At 41.7% G+C, this 18,061-nt stretch overlaps 3 protein-coding genes across 6 annotated transcripts; all 3 read left to right on the top strand.

Annotated features, from left to right (window-relative positions):
- The first annotated feature begins 1,425 nt into the window (after positions 1-1,425).
- On the top strand, positions 1,426-2,018 carry ccl20a.4 (chemokine (C-C motif) ligand 20a, duplicate 4). The gene is made up of 4 exons (XM_087831326.1): positions 1,426-1,492; positions 1,602-1,707; positions 1,807-1,887; positions 2,009-2,018. The coding sequence occupies exons 1-4, from the start codon at positions 1,426-1,428 to the stop codon at positions 2,016-2,018; spliced, it is 264 nt and encodes an 87-aa protein (XP_087687452.1).
- A 1,760-nt stretch (positions 2,019-3,778) lies between these two features.
- Positions 3,779-12,646, top strand: capn10 (calpain 10). 3 transcript variants are annotated; one of them, XM_087831949.1, is made up of 13 exons: positions 3,779-4,079; positions 4,302-4,506; positions 4,809-4,940; positions 5,067-5,263; positions 5,364-5,593; positions 5,671-5,812; positions 9,380-9,513; positions 9,640-9,896; positions 9,972-10,174; positions 10,257-10,512; positions 10,696-10,889; positions 10,976-11,021; positions 11,562-12,646. In XM_087831949.1, the coding sequence occupies exons 2-13, from the start codon at positions 4,363-4,365 to the stop codon at positions 11,589-11,591; spliced, it is 1,965 nt and encodes a 654-aa protein (XP_087688075.1). In that variant the 5' UTR covers positions 3,779-4,079; positions 4,302-4,362; the 3' UTR covers positions 11,592-12,646. The 3 variants fall into 3 exon arrangements, with proteins under 3 accessions (XP_087688075.1, XP_087688074.1, XP_006786658.2); XM_087831948.1 differs by having other exon boundaries at positions 3,780-4,079; positions 4,336-4,506; positions 9,380-9,546; XM_006786595.3 differs by having other exon boundaries at positions 3,780-4,079; positions 9,380-9,546.
- A 145-nt stretch (positions 12,647-12,791) lies between these two features.
- On the top strand, positions 12,792-17,639 carry eif4e2 (eukaryotic translation initiation factor 4E family member 2). Of its 2 annotated transcripts, none has more exons than XM_006786593.3 (8): positions 12,792-12,916; positions 13,751-13,862; positions 14,182-14,316; positions 14,457-14,561; positions 14,646-14,798; positions 14,894-15,030; positions 16,184-16,262; positions 16,359-17,639. In XM_006786593.3, the coding sequence occupies exons 1-7, from the start codon at positions 12,792-12,794 to the stop codon at positions 16,230-16,232; spliced, it is 816 nt and encodes a 271-aa protein (XP_006786656.1). In that variant the 3' UTR covers positions 16,233-16,262; positions 16,359-17,639. The 2 variants fall into 2 exon arrangements, with proteins under 2 accessions (XP_006786656.1, XP_087688153.1); XM_087832027.1 differs by having other exon boundaries at positions 14,894-15,034.
- Positions 17,640-18,061: the final 422 nt, after the last annotated feature.

The following is an 18,061-nucleotide window of genomic DNA, read 5'->3' as shown; positions in this document are numbered from 1 at the left end:
TTGTTGAAATAAATGTTGTTTTATATTGTGGAGGGTCAGGACTGTTTGGGTTTTGTTTGACAGCTATATTCAGTTGTTCCAGGCTGCAGTGTTACGGTTGCCATTGTTACAGGGTGACGCTCTCTCTGCCTGTTTCCTGCGTGAGAGAGCGCCTTTTTGTTGTTGTTGTGCTAAGCTAATAGGCAGAGTGCTACAGGAATAGCTCTAAAGAATGTAGCATCATAGGCAGTGTAGTCAGGTGCTGCAGTGAGAATGGACTGCCATACCCGTTATGTGTCTGTGAGCAAGAGAGGGAGAAAAAGGAAAAGTACGAGCTGTTGCCAGCAAAAACGGAAGCTGGAAGCATGTAAATATAATAATAACCACTGCAGCCAAGAAGAGTGCCTGACGAGCCCAGTTGTAAGTAAGCTATTAAGACTCGACTGTACACCGAGTTCGTGTTTTCCTCCAAAAACAATAAGTTCCGTTGGAGCAGCTTTTCAACGCCTCTCTCTGTCTCTCGCAAGCAAAGTTGACCCAGACAACAAAGTAAAGCTAGTTTTTGGCTGACACAGAACCCACAGTATTAGCCAGAGGTCCCTTTACTACGGTTCGGAGTCGCGGACCTTCAGTAACAGTAATAAATCACAGCAATAGTACATTCACGTAGTTGTAAACATCATGATAATATATTAAGTAATCCAAAGTATTCAGAATACGTTACTCTCATTGAGTAACGTAACGGAATACGTAACAGAATACATTTTGGGGCATGTATTCTGTAATCTGTAATGGAATACATTTTAAAAGTAACCTTCCCAACACTGCAGATAGACTGCAGTCAAAACTTCTTACCTGAAGTTTAGTTCACCGCCTCGGGTCTCTGCTCCTCCTGCCTTTCCCTTCCCTCATCCACCTGCCAGCGTGTTGCACCTGCGGCCTCCACCACTTGCTAATGTTACTGAATCTGTGGAAGCGCCACAATAGCCACCACCAAACAACTGAGTTATTTTTACACATCTCCCAATCCACCACCTTTCAGTGTTTATACCATTACGGGAAAAAACGAAAAAAAACCCCAAAACAAAACGAAAAATCACCATCAGGCCAGTCCAGCTATGCAAACATATGCTAATTATTATTACACAGCAACTTTTAAAAGATGTTACATGTTCATATTATTATTTTTAAACTCTTACTATCATCAAAGTAAGCAATTTTGCGTAATGTACACAGAGGAGGGGGTTTTGGTGGTTGAAAAAAAGACGAGTCACATTTCCCGTTTGACTCAGACAGGGTTTTCCACCTCCCTGACCTCTTGTGGGACATTTCCCTTCCATCTCACACAGTATTTAAACTTCACTGCCACAGCCGGTTACAATCATTTCATCACTGACTCCCTGAGAATCCTGGTCAGAAAACTGATTCACTGCTGATTTACTGAGGATGGCAAAGTTCGCCGTGCGTGTCTCCGTACTGCTGGTGTTGCTGCTGGTGGCACTGAATGAAAGCAGTGAGTATGGCTTCAGCAATTATTCACTGAGACGTTATTATAATGTTTTTTGTCATATTGTCATGTAAAATGTTGTTTTCACTGAAATGTCTCATTCTTTCCTTTAAAGGTTCCAATAAATATTGCTGCACACGGTACCAACAAAAACCTGTCTCAGTAAAACGGCTGAAAAGCTACACAGTCCAAGATGATAACTGCAAACTCAGGGCAATAATGTAAGGGGGAAAATATCGTAACTGCATCTAAAACACATAATCCACACTGACTGCCAGCTCTGCCGTGATACTAATGTCTGAACTTTTTTTAAACATCAGTTTCAAGACTGTGAAAAACAGACATATCTGTGCCAATCCTGAAGACGAATGGGTGATTACTGCTATTCCGTTACTGCCACGGTAAGATCAATTCCTTACCCTATCAGTAGCTATCAAACACCAGAAAAAAACCCCACTGTTTCAACATTAGTCTTCTGTTTCTGATTTCTAATCCTTTCCTTTTTTTTGTCTTTTTAAACAGAGAACACTGAGGACAACATTCACCGAGCTCACTTGAGGGCATCAGTTTACAGACTAGTTCTGTAAAAGTTAAATAGTATTGTATTTTATATTTTATGTTCTGTTTTTTATATTGTTTATACTTCCTTTGTATAACATGATTCAAAGCTAATAAATACAGTATATTTTTTTAAAAATATATTAATAATTGCATCCGTTGCTTTTTATTGACCTCATGAAAAAACACTACTATTCTGCATTACTATTTAGCAGTAACGCTGACTGACACAGCATGAGTACGCGTTTACAGAAAAGAAAAGAAATCCATTTTACAAACAGAAGGGAGTATCAGTAAACAGTAAAAGGTTAAAAGTGAGAAACTAACACAGGCTTATGACTTTTTTAAAAAAGCACTTGAGTACAGTAATGGAGTAAACATAAACAAGAATTTCAATTTATGAGATAGAAGTAAGACAGAGACTTAAAACAATAAAAATGTGGAAATAGGATGATACTAAAAGCAACAATAGATATAAATACAGCAAAAACTAATTACAAGAGACACAATAAAGATGCATAATACAATCAAAGTACAAAAGGACCGCATTTCAAACAAATGTTAAAGAAAGCCAAAGGTTTGGTCACAAGGGGGTGCAGGATGACTAGTATAGACAAAAATGATGCCAGATGTCCTCATGAACTGTGTATGAAGGTAAAACAAAAATGTAAAATGACTAATGAGTGACGTGAGAGAGACAGACAACCACAAGTAGGTGTCTTTCTCCTTCCTAGGAGTGTGGCGCGTCCTGCATGCCCACAGCCAGGCACTCAAACCAAAAAAAGAAATGAAGAAATTTATGACAGCACCCACACAGTACACACACTGCAGATCCCCATCAGATTAAAAAAAAAGGCAAATTAATAACCTACAGATTTCTACAAAATTATCACTTTACACAGAGAAGGTGGTATTCTGCATTTACTACTTCTACATTTACAGTGAGGAAAATAATTATTTGAGCTCCTGCTGATTTTGTAAGTTTGAGCACTTACAGAAAATGAACAGAGTAATTTTAATGGTAGTTTCAGTTTAACACAGTGCGACAGAATATCAACCAAAAATCGAACAACAACCAAACAAATAAAAGTTATAAAAATATTTGTACGCCGCTGAGTCAAAGAAGTATTTGATCCCTAAGCAAAACACGATTTAGTATTTGGTGGAGAAACCCTTGTTGGCAAGACGTTTCTCTCGTAGTCAGTCACCAGGTTTGCACAGATCTCAGGAGGGATTTTGGTTCACTCCTCCTTACATAAATCCTTTAGATTTCTTGGTTGCCTCACAAAACTTCAGCACCCTGCACAAATTTTCTGCAGGACTGAGATCTGGAGAGTTGCCAGACCAGTCCATGACCTCCATGTGCTTTTTCCTTTGTTTCCTTGGTGGTATGTTTGGGTCGCTGTCATGCTGGAATGACCCATCTTCAGTGTTGTGGTTGAGGAAAGGTTTGAGACTGACTGAAGGTCACATGGCACACAGCCAGTCTCTGGGAGCCACAATTCTGGCTGCTTTGCAGAGAATAAACTATTATTTACATTATTTCCCTCAATGACAGCAAAAAATAATTGTATAATTTTTTTCTGTAATCACCTGGTAAAACCTTTACGTAATTCATAATGTATTTTAGTAAATCTCAACAAAAACATTCTACACTTTTAGATTTTTTCCCCGCTTTAAGCTGGATGTATCCATGGAATCTGAAACACGGTGTTCCTGCAGTTCAGAGATCCCAGCAGTGGGCGGCAGTGCCCGCACAGGAAGGATTCACTGCATCACCGGAAGACCCCGTGTCGGTTTTATTTTCACCATCACGCTATGTCTGCTTTCGATATAACTTTTACTCATCGCTAAATATGTCACACTGAGAGAAAACCGCTGTGGTTATGGATTTGAAACCGCGATAAGATGAAGCGATATGGAGATGCCAGCGTACCTGCTGTGTGTGTCTGTGCTGTGCAAGCTAGCTCGAGCTAACGATGCTATTATACACAATGACAGCTACGTGGCGAAATGAGCTTAAAAGAGGAGCAAGGTAAGATAAATACACACATGCTGTTTCTGACATTATGTTTCCAACATCTCTTTGTATATTCATGTTAGTATGTCATTGGTATTGAGTGAGTGAAAGCTAAAACGTGAAGGTGAATATGCCGTAAAAGTCAGTGATGCTCTGTAACGGAAGCTTCCTCTCAGATCCGTGCAGACTTCACGAATGCATAATGTAGTGAAGGTGTAATGCATGTGTTATATGTAGGTAAATGCAGTGAAGGTGGCCTTTGGTCCAGCAGATTTCCAGGCTGAAAGCAGCAGGAGCCATGAAAGAAGAGGGCAGGGACGAGTGCGGAGCTCCAGCTCTGTATGAGGACCCGGACTTCCGCTGTGTGGACGCCTCCCTGTTCTCTGGCAGCTCCACGCCTCTGGCCAGAATGCAGGGAGACATCACCTGGCTACGGCCCCAAGTAAGCCTGTCTAGTGGAAATGCCCAGAAAATTCCTTATTGGTTATCTTTCCATTGATCGGGTGTTGTTATTGTTAAGATCCTGCCACATAGGGCTTGACATTTGTGGCCTATTAGCTTGTGCCGCCTCACAAGATGAGGGGATTTCCCTTTTCTGGTGGTTGACCTGATTATGAAGGACTCTCAAAGTTACCGCTCTGTATCTCACAAAAATAAATATGTGCAATTAAATTAACCTGCTCTGCTGTTTCCAGCCATATCACTGTCTCAGTCCCAATTATTATTTCCATTTCACATGTCAAGGAGATCTGCCCGTCACCAGCTCTCTTCCCAAGCAACATCAGCCTGGGGCATGCAAAGCAAGGCCTGTTAGGAGACTGCTGGTTCCTCTGTGCGTGCACCTTCCTGCTCAAGAAAAAACAGCTTTTAAACAAGGTAACAGAGGCTGGTTGTCTCATCAGTTTGATTTTGTGAGCCCCAGCACTGGTTTTGTTCTAAATGTGGAGAATGTTCATCGTGTGTTTCCTGTTGTCACTCGCATTGTCATTGGATCCTGTGTAGGTTCTGCCTGAAGATCAGCCACAGTGGGGTGACAGCAGGTACAGAGGCTGCTTTCATTTTTGCTTTTGGCAGCAGGGACACTGGACAGAGGTGACCATTGACGACCGCCTACCCTGCATTAATTCATCTCTTTGCTTCTCACGCTGCCACTCCCCCACTGCCTTTTGGGTTGCCCTGTTGGAGAAGGCCTATGCCAAGTCAGTTGATTCCTTGAGATTAACATGTATTTTTCAAACAAGATCTAATCATAAGGAAAAGTTTGAAACCCCCCTTTCCTTTCCTTTTCATCTTCTGCAGGCTTCATGGTTCATACGAGCGACTGTGGGCAGGTCAGGTGTCCGAGGCCCTGGTGGACTTGACAGGTGGTCTAGCCGAGCGATGGAGCCTGGGTGACTTTGGCTCGGAGGAGGAGCAGCGAACAGCACAGGACAGTGACCAAGTCAGAAGGAGAAGGCTGGACCTGAACCTTCTGGACCCTGTGAAGGATGACTGCGCGCTCAGCTGCTCCACTCACAGCACGCCCGGAGGTCAGAAAAGTGTCTGCTCACAGATAATACAGTGAGTGATGCTGTGCCACATCACTTGCTGGCCTTCTCTGTTTCAGGACTCACTGAGCTGGATCAGTACCACGCTCTGACTGTCATGGAGTGGCTGGATGTGAAGAAGGTGTTAGGGGGTGAAGTACGGCTGCTAAGGATCAGAAATCCTTGGGGAAGACGCTACTGGGGAGGAGCCTGGGTATGGAGGTGTGTGTCAGTCATGTCTATTGTGGAGTATATCTGACCCAGATGTGTGGAGTTGAACGTTGTTAAACCAGATGCTTCAAATTACAGATTACAAATGTTCTTAAGATTAAAGCTTTTTGAGTGCTCAGAAAAGTACTATACAAGAACCAGTCCATTTACCTTTTATTTACCTAATATTCTGAATAGCATTACCTTGGCCTCCAGTAACACTGTGATGAATCTCATAGTCATTTTTGACCAGGAAATGTCCTGTAGTGTCCATATTAAACAAATGAAGGAGCACTATCTTAAATTTGTGTGATATCTCTAGTTCGCACATTCAGTACTTCTAGGCTGGACTACTGTAATTCATTATTGTCATTATTGTTCCAAAAACTGTGTATTTGGACAATGATTTAAATTTTTAAAGTTAAATCATTCACAAAAAAATCAAAAAAGAAGGCAAAACAAGACAGCTGATCTGTTAGCTACTAGTTGATGCCATCACTCTACAGATCCACAGCCACACAGGAGCATATTCACAAAGGCTACGTTCACACTGCAGGCGAAAGCGCATCGAATCCGATTTTTTTGACCCTATGCGACCCATATCCGATCATGGTATGACAGTGTGAACGGCACAAATCCGATATTTTCAAATCGGACCTGGGTCACTTTCGTATGTGGTACTGAATCCGATACATATCCGATGTTTCAGAAAGCGACTGCTGTGTGAATGGTCAAGTCGCATTAAATCCGTCTTTTACGTCACTGACACAAGACAGACGCCAATTATCAGCGCCCGATAAGACATCGCGAACGCTTCCTGGCCATCCGGTGAAACTGTTGGGAAGACAACGTTGGAGAAACGTGAACATTTTATTTGTACTGTATAATCTGCAGATTCTGACAGAAATCTGCAACTATCCTTTGAAGCACCGCTCCTCTAAAACAGCAATAAGGATAATTATTAGGTTATCTACATTATTATGTAAATAACAAAATAACTTAAAGCAAAAATTGGGAAACGTGAAGTCTGAAGTCTTTATATTAAGGGCCATTAGTCAACAATACTGTTTGCTCTGGGTCTAAACAGAGCGCGTTGTGTATGACGTCTTCTTTTAATAATAATAATAATAATAATAATAATAATAATAATAATAATAACTTTATTTATAAAGCGCTTTCAAACAAAGTGCTGTACAACTATTTGAAACTAAAAAGATAAAAAATAATAATAATAATAAAAGCGATACATAGCAATACAGGTAAAAGACACAATACAAGTTAAAAACAGTAAAAATTTAAAAACTAAAAGCCATAGAATTAAGACTTGTAAGATAAGGTGAACAAATGTGTCTTCAGCTTAGTTTTAAAAAGCTCCACAGAGCATGCCTGCCTAACATCTTGAGGGAGGGTGTTCCACAGAAACGGGGCACGAAAAGAAAAAGCACGCTCTCCAATTGTCTTTTTTCTGGCTCTAGGAACCTTTAGAAGGCCAGAGTCCTGAGATCGGAGAGCACGGGATGAAATGTAAAGATGTAAAAGGTCGGAGAGGTATGAAGGTGCCAGTCCGTTTAAAGCCTTGTAGGTGAGCAGCAGGACCTTAAAATCTGCTCGAACCTGACAAGGTAGCCAATGCAGAGATCTCAGAACCGGGGTAATGTGCTCAAATTTCCCAGTTCTTGTTAAAATGCGAGCAGCTGCATTTTGCACCATCTGTAGACCTCTAAAACTTTTCTTTGGTAGCCCAGAAAGAAGAGCATTACAATAATCAATACGTGAGGACACAAATGCATGGACAAGAACCTCTGCAGTGTTGCTTGACAAAACTTGTCTGATTCTGGCGATGTTCCTCAAATGATAAAAGGCGGTCTTTGTTATCTCTTTTACATGAGACTCGAAAGAGAGCACCATGTCAAACCACACGCCCAAGTTTTTTACCTTGTCCCTACAATTTATGACACTGTCATCAATTCTCAAGATGAAATTTTGGGACAAGTGCTGAAATTTGTGTGGCCCAATGACCATCAACTCTGTTTTATCAGTATTTAGGAGCAAGAAATTATCCGATAACCAGCCCTTAATTGCAGATAGACAAGATTCTAGTTTAGAGACTTCAGCACAATTTCCAATGGTTAAAGGAACATAAAGCTGCAGGTCATCAGTGTAACAATAAAAGGTTACATTAAAAGAACGTAAAAGAACACCAAGAGGCAGCAGGTACATAGAAAACAGCAATGGTCCAAGTACAGAGCCCTGAGGGACCCCATGCCTCGCTGCACAGGTCTCGGAGAGATCATTTTTAAAACTAACAGTCTGAGACCTCCCCGACAGGTAAGATCTCAGCCACGATAAAACATTTCCTTTAATTCCAATAAAATGTTCAAGCCTATCTAATAAAATGCAGTGATCCACAGTGTCAAACACAGCACTTAGATCCAGCAGTAATAAAACTGCAGTGCGATCGTTGTCTGCATTTACCAGCAGATCATTTACTACTTTTACTAAAGCTGTTTCTGTGGAGTGATGTCAACATCCAGTCCAGGCTTTTTCAAGATTGGCACTACCACAGCTGATTTAAAACATTCAGGAAAGACTCCGGTCGTCAGTGAAGTATTTAAAAGAAACAGAATGTAGGGTCCTAATGCTGACCACAGTTCCTTTATAGCCCAGGCTGGTAGAGGATCCAAAGAACAGGTTGTACATCGAGCTGCTTTTACAACCTTAGTTAATCCATACAGGGAAATAACCTCGAAGTCAGAGAATAGTTTATCAGCACCAACAGGCAAAGCAGCCGAGTAGTCTAATGAAAAGCTTGAGGAGGGAGTAATCTGATTCCTAAGTGTTTCAGCCCTGTCTCTGAAAAACGTAAGAAAGTCATTTTGCGCATGCAGGCTGCTTTGAGTTTTCACACTAGAGCGCGTTTGCTGTCGCATTTTATTTGTAGTGTGAACAAGCAGACAAAAAAATCGGATTTGATCAAAAATTTGGAATTGAGCAATAAGACCTGCAGTGTGAACGTAGCCATAGTTAGGTTCTGGTGACAGCTCTTAAAGGTTCTGCTGATATTTGGTGATTTAAAAGTCAGATATTCCAATATATAAACCAATGTTTTTTTGTGTTTAGTTATTTCTTTACTCATTTATGTCCGACTCTGCTTGGATCAGCTGCTTTATTGTGTTTGGAGTGTTAGTGTTCGCAACAGGGCAGTTGCAGAGTGCCATCTGGTGGACAAACTGTGCAACATCAACACAGCAGCGCCTCTTCTATATCTTTTAGTTTTGGTTGATAGATTGGCAACTAGCTCATATCAACCTGTCAATAAATAAATTGGCCGGGCTCTACTCAAAGGTTACTCAATTTATAAAGTGATTCATTAGATTTGACAGCACTGGCTTTAAGATTTCAGACTTTTGTCGCAGCCATTAGGTATAACTGATGTCTGTCTGAAGTTATGATTTTATCTCACTAAAGTCACAGTTATTATATGGAATTTGGAGTGTATTCCTGGAATTCACACCTACATCAACAAATTTGTAAATGTGGGAAAATCCAGATGATGTTTCTTTGTCTCTCTCTCTGCAGAGGTGCAGGTTGGGATTCTGTTGCCCCTGATTGTGCTTCGGAGCTACAAGCCAGGGTGGCAGAGGGTGAATTCTGGTTGGACGAGGCTGAATTTTTGTCCCAGTTTGATGACGTCACAGTGGGCTATCCCATCAGTGAGGAAGGACACTTGAAGAGCATTTATACTGGTGTTGCCTTATTTTGTTAAAGAGGTTTTTGTTGTTTCAGATGTTACTTTCTTGGTGCCCTTGTTTTAACCTGATGCCTCTCTGCTCCGGCAGGAAACCTGCTGACACACAGTCATCAGCTGGCTGGTCGCTGGGTAAAAGGGCACTCTGCTGGCGGTAGCCGAAACTGCGGCAGCTACAGCAGCAACCCCAAGTTTTGGCTTAAAGTGTGCGAAAGAGGAGAGGTGGTGGTGTCTCTGTTGCAGTGCCGGAAATGGAGAAACACAGAGAAATATGCACAAACCCCAGTCGAGGACAGCAACAATACAAAGCACCAGCATTACCAGGCCATCGCGCTGCACTTGTGGAAGGTTTGTTCTCTCATTTAGTGTTGACATGCGCTCGTGTGGCTTTCCATCGCTTTACTGAAAGTATGTTTGCACTAGGTGGAAAAGAAGCGTTTCAATCTGAGCCGGATGTTGAACAGACCTCCTCGCGCTTCTACTCACTGCCATGCCTACGAGAGAGAGGTGGTTCTCCACGGGCAGCTGGAGCCCGGATTCTACCTTCTCATCCCCAGCACCTACCAGCCAGGAGCCGAGGCCCGCTTTCTCATCAGGGTCTTTTCCTCCTCTTCCATCTCCCTCAGGTAAAATGATTACATTTTTCACAAAGTTATTTAATGTTTCTGATTTTATTTGCGCCATTAAAACAATTAATATCATCCTCAGTGCCATGAAAAGCCCAGCACCCCCACTGCCTTTAACAGCAGACAGTGAGTGGGAGACCAGCTACTTCCACGGCTCATGGGTTGAGGGAAAGACAGCCGGAGGAAGCAGGAACTTCCTGTCTCACTGGCAGAACCCCTGCTTCCCTTTTACAGTTTCTGATGATCCAGCAGTGACATCAGGAGTTAACGTCAGGGTTACCCTGCACCAGAGCTGGCCTGATACGGATCTGCACCCTATTGGCTTCCACATTTATAAGGTCAGTAAAATACAAAGTCAGAGCATTAGTGTTAGCTTAGATTATGTGACATCCGTCCTTCTGCAGTTCAGTCTATACACTAGGATAGATTTCACATCGCCTCTGAATAGCTTAACATTATTTTACTTCTCTTTATCCGGTATTGCTTTAAGTCGAAATATCTGCTTTTAACAACATAACTAGGTAGTAGAAGGACAATCTGAGCAGATGATATCCAGGGATGAGGATCCTGTGGCCAGCTGTGTCCCTCACTGTTACATGCAGGACGTCAGTCTGGCCTGTTCACTTCCTCCCGGGGCTTACTCCATAGTGCCGTCCACTTATCAGCCCGACTGCTCTGCAGGCTTCACGCTGAGCCTCGCTCGCAGAATACAAAGGTTAGCTCTGTCATCAAGCAGACGTTTTTTTTAATAGGTAACAAGTTCTTGTCGCTAATGATGGTGGATCTATGTTTGTCTTTCAGGAAAGTAGTGAAAAGCCAGGAAAGGCTCGGGAAAGCCGTTCAGGAGGTTAGTGAATTTGAATTATGCATTGTATTATGTAACACGAGGAATTCATTAGATGGAACCAAAGGATTTAGTGTCTGGGTGAATGTGCAATATTGTCCCAATCCTCTCCATCCTTTCCTGTGTTATGAACTTGAATAATGGCCAGAAATGTAGTTACTCACGAACATTATGACATCACAGCGATGTTGACCTTTGACTATTTTAATTGTTTGATGTCATTACTTCTCAATTTTTTCCTATTAGACTTTTGTGATAATTTTCTTAGAATTGACATGAATTCTTGCATTGTAAGCTTTTTGTAAAATAAGGGTGACCATTAACCACCAAATTCTAATCATTTGTCCGAGGTTCAGGTAAGTGTCTGTGCCAATTATGAAGGCCTGACAACTCGCACTGGAACACACGCTAGTACAATTACGACTTGTTAGCATGCCACATATTTGCGTGACTTAATGCGTAGTTAACTGTTTAATGATTGTGGTCAGAAGATGGCAGCACTCAATAATCCCTCTGTCTTGTCTGCCTCTGTCTGGACGGCAGGTTTCTCACGTCTCTGTGATGCAGAGCTAGATCTCTGGGACCGTTGCTGCTCCACTAACATCGACTTACCTCCATTTGCCTCTTGGCCCATGATGAAAGAACCAGCCAGGCCACAGATATCGCGTGTGTGTTTGTGTGAGCATACATGTACACGCTCCCTGTGGATGAGAAGGCAAGCAGGCTTAGTGGGAATCCCAAAAAAAAGCCTTTATCCTGAACCGCCAAGGCTCTGGGTTGATGGGCAGCTACATGCTTGTCGGCGATTAGGACATCAGAGGTTGTCGGTGGGCTGGGCTGCTAATGAAGTATGACGGGACTGGCTGGTGTAAACAAACAGCCGCCACTGAAGAAGGCCGCCGCTGCTCTTGCTCATTCACTCACTGGTGCGCCTGCCGGCCCAGAACAAAGGGCCCTCTCATGAAGGTGCTCGTGGAGGCACAGGGGGCGAGGGGATGGTCTGCAGAAGCAGCACCAACCGAACCACACCACACCATACCGTGATATACCACCCCGGAGCTTTCCTGCTGTCCCTCACCCCCAAACACTCTGCTTTTTATCTGGCTTTAATTGTTTGTTTCCAATACACAAACACAGAGGTTTTCATGGTCTTGTAGCCACTAAGCTCCCATAATTCTATCTAATGCCTGAACCGATTTGGACCAAAAGAAGTCCCAACTCCATCCTCACCCTCCAGCTCCCTTTGTTTTTGATTTTCTTTTGCCCCCCTCCCCCCCCTCCCCTCTTCAAAACTTGGTCCACAGCTCTGCTTGGATCTGAGCACAGCTACTGTTTGAAGGCGCCGCGAGAACAGATTACAAGCAGAGGAATGGAAAGCGATGAAACGAGGGTTGCAGTGTATCAGAAGAATCCGATTGCTGTGATTAAGCCACCCATGTTGTTCTGAGGCTGTTCTTGTGTGACAGTGTGTGTCGGCCTGCACATACATCTGCGCTGAAGTCACAGGGTTTCTGATTATTCAACAGAATCATCAGACTCTGAAAAACTACAATTAACAGATCACAGTGGTACTAATGTGCATTTATTATATCTTAAAGTTCTGAAATGTGGAGAATAAAATAAAATTCTTGGGACTTTGGCTTCATGTATGCATATTTCTTAATTACTTATTTATTTTAATGCACATTTCAATTAAGTATAAATGAGCACATGCTTGATAGTAAAGATGTGGCTCACCTCTGACCTTTTCGTGCTCATCACCAAGATCGATGCATGGCATGCGCGTCCACTAAACCGCTGCTGTGCGCGTCGCCGTCACTTGCTGCGGGATTCAGGAGGCTGTGGTCGGACTCCGAAAAGACTCCTATCTACAAAATAATGAACAACAAATTTGACGCGTGAGTATTTAAAACATTTCGCTGAATATCCAGAGAGCGGTCTCGTCGGTCGCTGCTGTAAATTCACTGGGGAGGGTAACGTAAGCTGACCGTGGTTTGCGTGTGTGAGAGGTGTGTCAGCTTTATTACATGTTTTTGCATGAATTCTGTGAGTTAATAAAAGAACAGGAGTGCGAGGGCAACACCTAGACGCGCTTTTAAAAAGAAAGGGAGCAATATCTGTGAGTAAATAGTGCTTTTTGATGAAGAATTGCAGTGTTGTTAGCTGTTAGCTTGGCCTGGAGGAAGGCGGATAGGCCTCGAATCCTCGGTGTGGTAGTTAACTGAGAGGCGGGGAGAGGCGCGTAGAGGCCGGTCACAAATTAGACTCGCGTGGCCAATAAATACGGGAAGCTGGAGAGACACTTACACGCAGAGAGCTCTTATTAATAGTGACCGTAGGTTAAGATTAGCACAGAGCGCATGTTTGCAGGCCACAACTTTACAATGCATCAGTTGCAGGTTTATTGGGTTAAGTTGCCTTAAATGAATACAGCAGCCATGCTGCAAATCTTCTATTCGTCGAGGTTATAGTTTGTGTTCATATTTTTTTCTTGTATTTCTGATGTGTTGACCAGGATGAGGGCACAACTAAATAATTTAGATACTGGTTGCTGTAAGACGGTATAACGCCAACAGAATGGGTAACAAAATGACAAAAGATTTGATTTAAAACACTCTGTAAAAAGAGTTAAAAGGAAAAGGGCTGTTACCTGACAACAGGTGTAAAGTCCCTTTTGATTTCAAATATTGATTGCATGATACAAATGTATTCTGCATTTCCCTCGATTGTAGTCTGAAAGACGATGACAGCGGAGACCACGACCAGGACCAAGGCTCACCGAAAGACGGTGAGAAGGAAAAAAACGAAGATGAAGAGAAGGAGCAGAACACTTCCAAGAAAAAAGTGAGGCCGCTAAAGTCTTACACAGATGTATGTGCAGATTGTGCTACTATTTGTTGAACAAAGGTACAGTTTCTTTAGTTTTGGTTTGTTTGTTAAACTATAAAATTTTGAACCTCTGGAAATGAATTAAACAGTAAATATAATTTTTGAAGAACCTCTTAAATTAAAGCAAAAAGTCTGCACTTTAATCACATGTTAATTATTAGATTTAAAATCCACTTTGGTGGTGTACAGAGGCAAAATGACAAATTATAGCTCTGAGTTTGTATAAAGTTAATATGTCAATGAGCTGTACAAGTTACACTCTTGTTTCCGGCAGATGGTGGTGCCAGGAGCAGGAGAACACCCTCTCCAGTACAATTACACCTTTTGGTACTCCAGACGCACCCCAGGGAGACCAGCCAGCACTCAGAGCTACGAACAGAACATCAAACAAATTGGCAGCTTTGCTTCGGTCCGTTGCTTCTCATCACATCTTTATATGGCTTAAAACAAGAGCCAGTGCACTTTTCCTTTTGTTTATCTGCCCATGCAGAAATTCACACTCCACATATTGACTTGTTTTCCACTAATTATTACAATTGTCCATCCCAGGTGGAGCAATTCTGGCGTTTCTATAGTCACATGATCCGACCTGGCGATCTGACAGGTCATAGTGACTTCCACCTCTTCAAAGAAGGCATTAAACCCATGTGGGAGGTAAACACACTGGCTGATATCTTCTATTTGCTCTGGTTGTTTGGTTATGCGTGAAAGGCCTGATCTGAAATTGTGTATGTTTAGGATGATGCTAATAAGATGGGTGGGAAGTGGATCATTCGTCTGAGAAAAGGCCTGGCGTCTCGATGCTGGGAGAACCTGATCCTGGCTATGCTCGGAGAGCAGTTCATGGTAGGAGAGGAGATCTGTGGGGCTGTGGTGTCAGTACGTTTCCAGGTAAAGCCAAAAGCAGACACACTCGGTTGCACATGGTCACTAACTGCCTGACCTAACGCTCACACATGCCTCCTCTTCATGCTGCTTCTCGCCAGGAGGACATCATCTCCATCTGGAACAAAACAGCCAGTGACCAGGCGACCACCGCCCGCATCAGAGACACCCTGCGCAGAGTCCTCAACCTGCCCCCCAACACCATCATGGAGTACAAGACACACACAGACAGCATTAAGTATGTATGTCTTCTCCTTTTTTTATTTTCTTCTCCAGCTTTTCTTTCTCTTCAGCTCTTCCATAAACCTGCATGCTCACACACATTTTCCAACCAAAGAGGCAATGAGAGAGTACACTTACATGTTGCCTTTTTAATGGCTTGTTTTTAACATGCTCAGGTGATAAGATGATGGTTTTCTGTAAGTTAGATTTTTATTTTGACAGTATGTTTGGATTTTAAGGGAGAAATAACAAACACAATTATCAAAATGTTTTATTTTATTGTTTGAAGTATTATTCCAAATTGAAATGTATAACTGTGCACACAACCACATATCTTGTGCATGTCTATATACTAATATAATTTTACAAAACTCCCATATTTTTCTATTAGTTCATTATTAAAAAGAGAGAGTGAAACAAATGCCCATTTAACTGATTATAATGGTTTTCCATTGCAGTCTTAACCTTGAGTCAGTATTTCTTCAGTATACAAGAACTCAGTTCTGCCTTTTGTTCCCATTTTCATGCTTTTCAAAATCCAAATGGGGAAAAAACAACTATTTCTGTGTCCATGGTTGTCCTTTGTAGCTTTGAATGTGAATGCCTAGTATGATGGCTTTCAAGTCCTTTTACACAATCTCTATATCCTCATGTAGATGTTGTTGCTCTATTTTTTTTCTTGTTTTTTTTACTCATGGCGCTTGATATTAATGAGATGGGATGTTCGTGACACGCGTTGTTAAAACCTTCTGTTTATAATGGCCAGCCAGTCCAAAGAAAGGATAAAAAGCTAAAAGACCAACTTCTTCTGCGCGAAGGCACAGAAAAGATGCACAGGGATTATTTTGAGTTCTGAATCGTGCAAAGCTTCTCTAGTAAAGTCTAGAAATACCGATATGGATCTAAGAATAATAAGTCCCATTCATTCTAAAATGGCCTGTATAAATCTTTATAATATTGAAATGACCTCTGTTAGTATATTTCTTTATTTTGGCAGCTTTAGCTCATTTTCGTCATTAGTTTTTGGTAACTGTGAATACAACTATTTTTCCCATCTAAAGCTCTCATTCAGTTAACTGATGGGCTTACGATTTGTCCAGGAAAATGATTATATTTCTTTATGCATTTTACTGCGAATTATAATTTACTGCATCCTCCTCTGTTTGCAGAGCATGGGAAGACTTCCATGGTCTGGTGAATGCTAGCGGAGGACGTTAGCCCCCCCCTCACCGAGATGCTCAGCGAAGAGTAAGAACTCCTGCTGTGGGATTTCACATGAACAACAACACAACCTGTGTGATGTAGTTAGACTCTACTGATGTGGTCTCTGTTTGCGGTGTGCAGGTGTGTGCATACGGGATGTGTTGGGGGAAGCCGAGTCCAGAGAAGGGCAGCTCTGCGTGGATTGGCACTGCGTAATGCGAAGACAGAGCAAAAGTCGGGGACCGAGGCCAGGAGACCGTTGGGTCTTTGTGTCAAATTGGAAATGAACAGAAAAGCCTTTCAACAGAACACTGAAACAGGTCTATGAAAGAGGTGATTTTAATCAACTGGAAGAGGAATTACAGTTTTGTTTCTTTTTTTTTTTTTTTTTTTAGTAATGCAAGTTGTAACATCTTTTAACCAGTGAGTGACTGGTGTGGGCTGTTCTGGTCATGAACGCTCGACAAAGTGTGCTTTAAATACAACAGAATCAGTTGTACTCTATATGATTTTATTGCTTAACGTGACATTTCACCTGCTGTTAAAATAGGTGTGCTAATCAGTTTTATTGGGACTCAAACAGGGTTATTATAAGACAGTGCTGTATTTTAACTACAATTCCTCTGGTCATTTTGGACTAGAACAAATATTAATGTTGTTTAAATGCAATCCACATCAAAGATCACTTAATACGATTTTTAAAAAAAAATTAAGTTGTATCCCAAAGGATGAGGATCCTGTGTTGGGCAGGTTTCTATAACCGGCATCTTTAGAATGAACTGCCAAGCTGCCTAAATCACTGTGCCTGGCCTCAAGCCCGACCTGAACCAGGTTTCCTTTCCCTGCCTTCTCCTTTCTTTACCCCACCTTTTAAAGGAAGGGCTCTGCTTTAATGTTAAAGTTGTATAGGAGTCCTGAAACACTGATATTCACTCCTTTTCCATTTTGTAGTCCACAAAAGAAAACTGGGCCCAGGGTCTGTTACAGTTTTTATCCTGGGAAGCTTTTTTTTTTTTTTTTTTTTTTTTTTTTTTTTTTAATATGTTAAGAAAGAGCCTACAGTTTGTTGAAAAACTGTAATGCTGCCCTTATTTGTTATTGTGATGATGGATGCAGGTGTGTGTGAGTGTGTGGAAAGCGAGGAAACACTGTTGGATGTACACCTGATGGATTATAGCAATAAATGGTAAATATGCATCTGCTGCTAAAGATGGTTTAGTGCCGTTTTTTTTTTTTTCATAAACGCTGGAACTGAAGCTGTGGAGTTTGCAAGAAGGCGAGATTCCTCTTTATCCACTCTTCTTTCTTCCCAGACTGGGAAGCTTGGGTGCCCGTTGGTCTGTAAATCATGTGATGATGCTGGTCAGCTCATTTCAAAAAACATATGATTCTGCAGAGAAATCATTCAGACAGGTTAGAAACAGTGTTAGTTTTTCTTTGTATTAAAATGTCTTCATGTATGCTTTTTATGGCTTTTTTTTTTTTCTTTTTTAATTTATTTTATTTTTTTTGTTAGAGAAAGAAAGCAAGTGTGCAACAGGGGGGGAGAACAGTTTGAACACTTTTTGGCTCAAAGTAATAATTTACTCCTTAAAGAATCTTTACATAAGCAGATTTTTGATGCTTGCGATTGATACCCGAGGAAGATCCCACACATCAAAATGTTGCTTTTGTTACATGCAAACATGTTGGTTGTTTGCATGTAACCTCAATATAAATTATAATCTCCAGTTGTAATGCAAGTTCCAATTAAACCAAATCGTGAAAGGCTCCTTACGAGCCAATACATCAAATATTATATTCTAATATTACAGTGCACCTATCTGGGATCATCTTAATATCGT

Source organism: Neolamprologus brichardi, chromosome 18 (assembly GCF_056152115.1).
Source record: "Neolamprologus brichardi isolate AB-2024 chromosome 18, ASM5615211v1, whole genome shotgun sequence".
Classification (NCBI taxonomy): Eukaryota; Metazoa; Chordata; class Actinopteri; order Cichliformes; family Cichlidae; genus Neolamprologus; species Neolamprologus brichardi.
The sequence above is the reverse complement of the archived record's forward strand: the minus strand, read 5'-3'. Positions and strand labels throughout refer to the sequence as shown.